Source organism: Pundamilia nyererei, unplaced genomic scaffold (genome assembly GCF_000239375.1).
Source record: "Pundamilia nyererei isolate P.nyererei 1_Seehausen unplaced genomic scaffold, PunNye1.0 scaffold00002, whole genome shotgun sequence".
Classification (NCBI taxonomy): domain Eukaryota; kingdom Metazoa; phylum Chordata; class Actinopteri; order Cichliformes; family Cichlidae; genus Pundamilia; species Pundamilia nyererei.
Window position 1 is genome coordinate 8,022,739 of NW_005187403.1, and position 5,247 is coordinate 8,027,985.

General features: G+C 46.4%; 1 protein-coding gene across 6 annotated transcripts in view; it reads right to left on the reverse strand.

The window, feature by feature from the left end:
- The window catches only part of sema4d (sema domain, immunoglobulin domain (Ig), transmembrane domain (TM) and short cytoplasmic domain, (semaphorin) 4D), a 41,616-nt gene that overhangs the window by 4,204 nt on the left and 32,165 nt on the right, over nucleotides 1-5,247 (reverse strand). For 4 of the 6 annotated variants that reach the window (XM_005720387.2, XM_005720389.2, XM_005720388.2 and 1 more), the window contains 8 exons: nucleotides 3,975-4,126; nucleotides 3,106-3,281; nucleotides 2,793-2,949; nucleotides 2,444-2,666; nucleotides 2,113-2,225; nucleotides 1,793-1,965; nucleotides 1,595-1,641; nucleotides 7-1,225 (listed from right to left, as the gene is read on the reverse strand). In XM_005720387.2, the coding sequence (XP_005720444.1) occupies nucleotides 210-1,225; nucleotides 1,595-1,641; nucleotides 1,793-1,965; nucleotides 2,113-2,225; nucleotides 2,444-2,666; nucleotides 2,793-2,949; nucleotides 3,106-3,281; nucleotides 3,975-4,126 (2,057 nt within the window). In that variant the 3' untranslated portion in view covers nucleotides 7-209. Of the gene's footprint in view, nucleotides 1-6; nucleotides 1,226-1,594; nucleotides 1,642-1,792; nucleotides 1,966-2,112; nucleotides 2,226-2,443; nucleotides 2,667-2,792; nucleotides 2,950-3,105; nucleotides 3,282-3,974; nucleotides 4,127-5,247 lie in introns of those variants that run through there. The other 2 variants (XM_005720392.2, XM_005720391.2) reach the window with 1 other exon arrangement.

Genomic DNA, 5,247 nt, shown 5'->3' on the forward strand with positions numbered 1-5,247 from the left:
TTTTTTTTGCTTCACCATCACCATTAGCCCTAAAATCAAACAGCGGGAGTTAAAACTCTACAACCGAGCGGGAATGCCCGATCTGGGCCTCGGGATTCTCATGCCTTACAAAAATGTTGTGCCCTGGACAGAAGCTGCAAATGCAGAAAAAGCGCGGCCCCCTGCGCTCTCTGTGCCGAGAGGAGGGATCAAGTCTCTTGTGGCTAGCGTTAAGCTTCTGCATCTGCATCTGCATACTGAATGTCCTGAGATCCACAGTCCACATCAAAAGGTTTCTCCTTGGAGGGGCTTTCCTCTCCGAAACTGAGAGAGGGGACGCGACCGTTCCCGCACTCCGGCTCAGTTTCGTACCCCGTGTCACGGAGTGCCCGGAGGTTTTGAGTGGTTTGGCTGCCGTTCTGGGTCGGCTGCTCGGCCATGTTAATTTTCTCGATCGCAGAGGTTTCTATTAAACCTGCCTCACAGGCCCTGTACTCGGTCTGATGGGCGCTCTTGTGGCTGCCAAGTAGAGTGGCCCGCAGCCTCAAGCAGGGAGCTGGAAGGTACTGCATGTAGCAGTTGTACACCAGCGCAGCCATGAAGAGGAGGAAAAACAGGAGGAAGAGGAAGAGGAGGGCAGCGGTGTTGTTGTGCTGCAAATACTCTGCCGAGGGGTCCCGACTGTCAGGATGGGGGCCTTTGGAATTAGTGGGAAGAAGATTTACCTTTGGCTGGAGCTTGACTGTGCTGCTGGGGGGCGGGGTTAGTGACGCGTCGCTTTGGGGAGGGGAGGGTGGTAGGACTGTTGCTGCTGTGAAGCTGGGAGGGGCAAGGGCTGAAGTTAGTGCGGCTTTCTCCGTCTCTACTTTACCTTCAGCTGCACCCGTGGTAGCTGCATCGTGGCCACCGAGGGTGGTGGTGACGACATGCCCCGCCTGGTGCGGCGGTCTGGGCAGAAGATCCAGAGTCAGGGTGTATCCGGCCAGCAGGCGGCTGAAGTTCCTGCCAGCAGCGGGAGACCACTCCACGGACCAGCACTCATAGTACCCTTGGTCCTCTGGAGCCACGCTGTAAATGAGGAGCCCGTTTTCGGCTATGAGGTGGAAGCGAGAGGCCTCGGTGAGAACCGAGTCGTTAGATTTCCACATCACCTGGGCCAGGTTGGAATGTACCAGGCACGGCAGCTCGGCAGAGCTCCCCAGTTTCACCGCCACATGCCTGTAGTCCTTCCGAAACAGAACTGGCACTAAAAATAAGCAAACAAAAGAGACAATTATGAGTACAAGTACCCACACACTGCAGTAGGCAAGAAGTGTAAATAAACTGGGTGGACCTGAACAGGTTTCAGCAGAAAAGTTAACAGTTAACTAAGAGTAATGGATAAGCTGTAAAAAAAACAGCAGCCAAAGGGAATTTGCAAATGATGAAAACCGATAAGTAACGACCAACAACAAAATGAATGTTTGACATGGCATGCAAAAATTATGGCTGACTTACGGTCACAATCTCTTCATCTATGCATAACTTCATCCGAGTCACAGTTTAAATCACACAGCATTGTCCACTTTATAAAACTGAAGCCTGTATATGGGTGTGTGAGCGTGTTGAGGCCTACCTGAAGGACACATGTTTGCATCACCTTTCATGCTCTGGATCAGCCCCCTGCAAGACATGCATTGTTTTAATGAGTCAAAAAATACACATGCACAGTGCAATAACTGCACAAAGACTGTAAAGCAGGTCAAGCTGGAGGACGAATCAGTGCACGTGTGTTTTTAGCTTTGTTTTAGTGGCATTAAGAGTGACAGATTACCTGAGTGTTTGGCTGGCAGTGTCAAAGATGTTGACACATGTGGCAGTCTTCGGGTGCCAGGCGCAGTAGGGGTCTCGTGCCAGGATGCAGTCCACACACGATGAATACCTGCCACAGAAAGCTGTAGGAGACTGGACTACACCCAGGTCTGACCCAGCATACAGGCACTGTGTCTGTGGAAACGCACATGAACCACAAAGTTAATCGCATATTTATCCAAGTGACTTATAAAAATGAGCCAACGTGATCCATATTTCACATTTTCTTGGTCTCATTCTTTACTCATCTCCTAAAACTCATTAACAATAAAATAAATTGACCTCTGAGGACAGCAGCAGGTTTTTGATGGGTTCAGCGTTCTTCAGGAGCTGGATCTCCTCCACAATATGAACCTCATCTTCAACCAGCACCGACTTGTGCAGGACACCCTTATCTAGACATGAGAATAATAAAAATGTCAGTTATTCTGCAAAGGTAATCGCAGGAAAACGGGACTCTTTAATACATTTATCTGCAAGTTTGTGGCGAGTCGTGGCTTTCTCACTGCACAGACATTCAAAGTTGACTGACTCAGATTTGCATATTTGCCTGATAAACTTCACAAGGAAGTGCTTGTAACGGCTTCATTTTCATTTCATCTTAACTGATCACCTGTTCCAGTGAAGATGACGTCATAAGTAATTTTGTCAAGTGCTTGGACCCTCTCCACGACAATCTGGGTGTAATTGACATCTTTGGTGATGAGGCGGGGCCTGTTGTGGATGGGCAGGATGGGATCCTCCAGCAGGGGGTGGTCCTTAACAAACTGAAGGGTTTTGTCGGGCAAGTGGAGCGAGTTGTTCATGTTCTGCAGTCGCATCTGGTTGTTAATACACTGGTGTGGAAGACAAATAGCGATGACGTTAGTAATCAACTTCATATGACCAACGCATCCTCTTTTAATTAACATGATTACTATATTGAGTAGATCACATCTTGATTACTCATGGCATCTACTTACAGCTCCAGGACGTGGAGTAGGAGTAATGCCGTTGTACCGTACCCACTTTGTGTGGGACTGCTCCACCGTGGCCTTCTGCATGTACTTGCCCTTGGAGAAGACGTCTTCCACATCCTTGATCTCGTAGGCACACACGGCTGACAAACCCACATTACCCCTAGGTGCATATGTCAGGAAGAGACAAGGAGAAGAGTGAAAATGAGGCAAGGGAGTGAGTTTTGAGTTCTGCATTAGGCTGGATGTGAATGCTGCTCTTTGCTTGCTTGTTTAACGCTCCCGACCCAAACCAATTCCAAACCTTGAAATCACTGACCACTGAGAGGTGAAGACTCCGTAGATGACCGTGTTTTTGCGGTCTGTCCCCTTCAGGATGAAAACGTCATGAACCACGTTGAAAACGAAGTTGAGCTCAGGCATGGAGCACACCAGCTTGGCTTTCAGAAAGGACGTCCACTTTTTCTGCAGAGTGCGCTGCCCTCCAAGGTCGCCCTGTCGTGACAATATTGGAGATATTTAGCAGTGAGGGATGAGAGGGCAGCTGGAGCAGAGAAAGAATTTCCACTTTTCCTAACATGCTAGAAACGCTGACCGTATCCAGCTTAACAAGGAGCTCTGAGCATTGCACCAAGTGGATTATGCACTTTCTTGCCCTACATTTTGCCTCTCAGGCAACATACAGGGATCCCTGACTGGGGGTGGAGGATTACGTGCAAATACATATATGTCTAAAAACTGTACATCCATTATTGCTTTTTTATTTGGTAACAGGAAACAAGACTAAAAAGAAAAGATGTAGTTACAGTTGCATTTACATTTTCAAAGCAGTAAAACTTGAAATGAATAGTACAAAAAGAACTATCCTGTTTGTTATACTACTAACTTTGAAACATTACAATATGCTGTTATGATGTATGTTGCAAGTTAAGTGCTTGCACTGGAACAGTGTTTTATATTGTCCACGGGCCATGGGTCTCTGCATGTGCATGCTGCAATTATGAGCTAAGGTTAAAATTAAAAAAAAAAAAAAAGAGGCAAAGGGAACTGGAAGGAGGAAGAAAAAAAGGAGAAAAAAAGACTTGCACAAACATACATACACAAACATGCAGGACACAGGAAATAGTGGCTAAAGATGGATGGATTGATAGCGCTGGTATGTGCAGATGGCGCACAACGTGTACTGACCTTACAGACACGCGCCACCCTGGGGATGAACAGCTTGCCAAAGAATTCGTATTCCACCGACACCTCGGTGAAGAAAAAGTAGATTTTGTCGTCCTCGCCATCTGCTCCATTTTCCCCTTCTCTGATCACGTCGGCGAAAACGAAACTGGGTTCTGGGAGGAAAGCAGAGAAAGGTATTGGTAAGAAAAAAAAATCCTGGAGGCCACCAGTGCTACCCCTCAACCTCCTAGTAAATTTTGTAAATTTTGAAAATACTAGGTCATTTTCAGCAAACCTGACCTCTGACGTTGAGGTCCAGGTCACTGAGATTTTAATTCATCCAAGATTTAGATACTAGATGCATCAATGCTATCAATTTCAAAATCCTATATCACTTTGTTCTCGAGTTCTGGATGGCATTTCCTCTGCCTCCAGAGGCAATTTTTAACCAGCAGCATATGTCCTTCAATGCACATCCATAAACAAATATCTGGGACTGCTTCCATTCGTGCAATATCTCTAAAATTAGAAATATCCTGTCTCAGAGTGACGCTGAAAACCTAGTTCAGGCATTAATTACTTTAAGGCCTCCTTTTAAAAGGGAGTTTTTCCTTCCCACTGTCACCAAAGTGCTTGCTCATAGGGGATCATATGATTGTTGAGGGTTTTTCTCTGTATGGATTATTATAGTGCCTACCTGACAATATAAAGCACCTTGAGGCAACTGATTTTGTGATTTGGTGCTGTATAAATAAAACTGAATTGAACTGAGTTATCACATTCACAAACCTGGGTGTCCTGCCTGGCGGAGTGACGACAATACCCCATCAGCCTTTTACGGCCAAGGGGTAAAAACTTTAGACTGCTCCCTTATTTCCCAGGGGGTTGGCACGGTGGATGGATGTCCGATTCTGCGCAGGGTTTATGCCGCATAACCTCCCTGATGCAACCCTCCCACTTACTTGTGACCCCCTGAGACTGGATTTGTGTCTCCTCCCAGAATCAAACTGGGATTTTTCACAAGTAGGGTGATATGGTACTGTAAAAAGTCTCACTGTATTCCTAAAGGTGGGATTAAGAGTCCTAAACTTTGATTAAATAAGTATGTGACACATTTAAATCTGACACACAGGATGGAGATAATTTGGGGATCTCCCTCTGGTGACGTGTAATGCTGTGTTCATATCAGCAACAATATCATAAAAGAGCCAAGGCCAGCTGTGTCACTCTTCATCATCATCTTTGAGTGTGTGTGTGTGTGTGTGTGTGTGTGTGTGTGTGTGTGTGTGTGTGT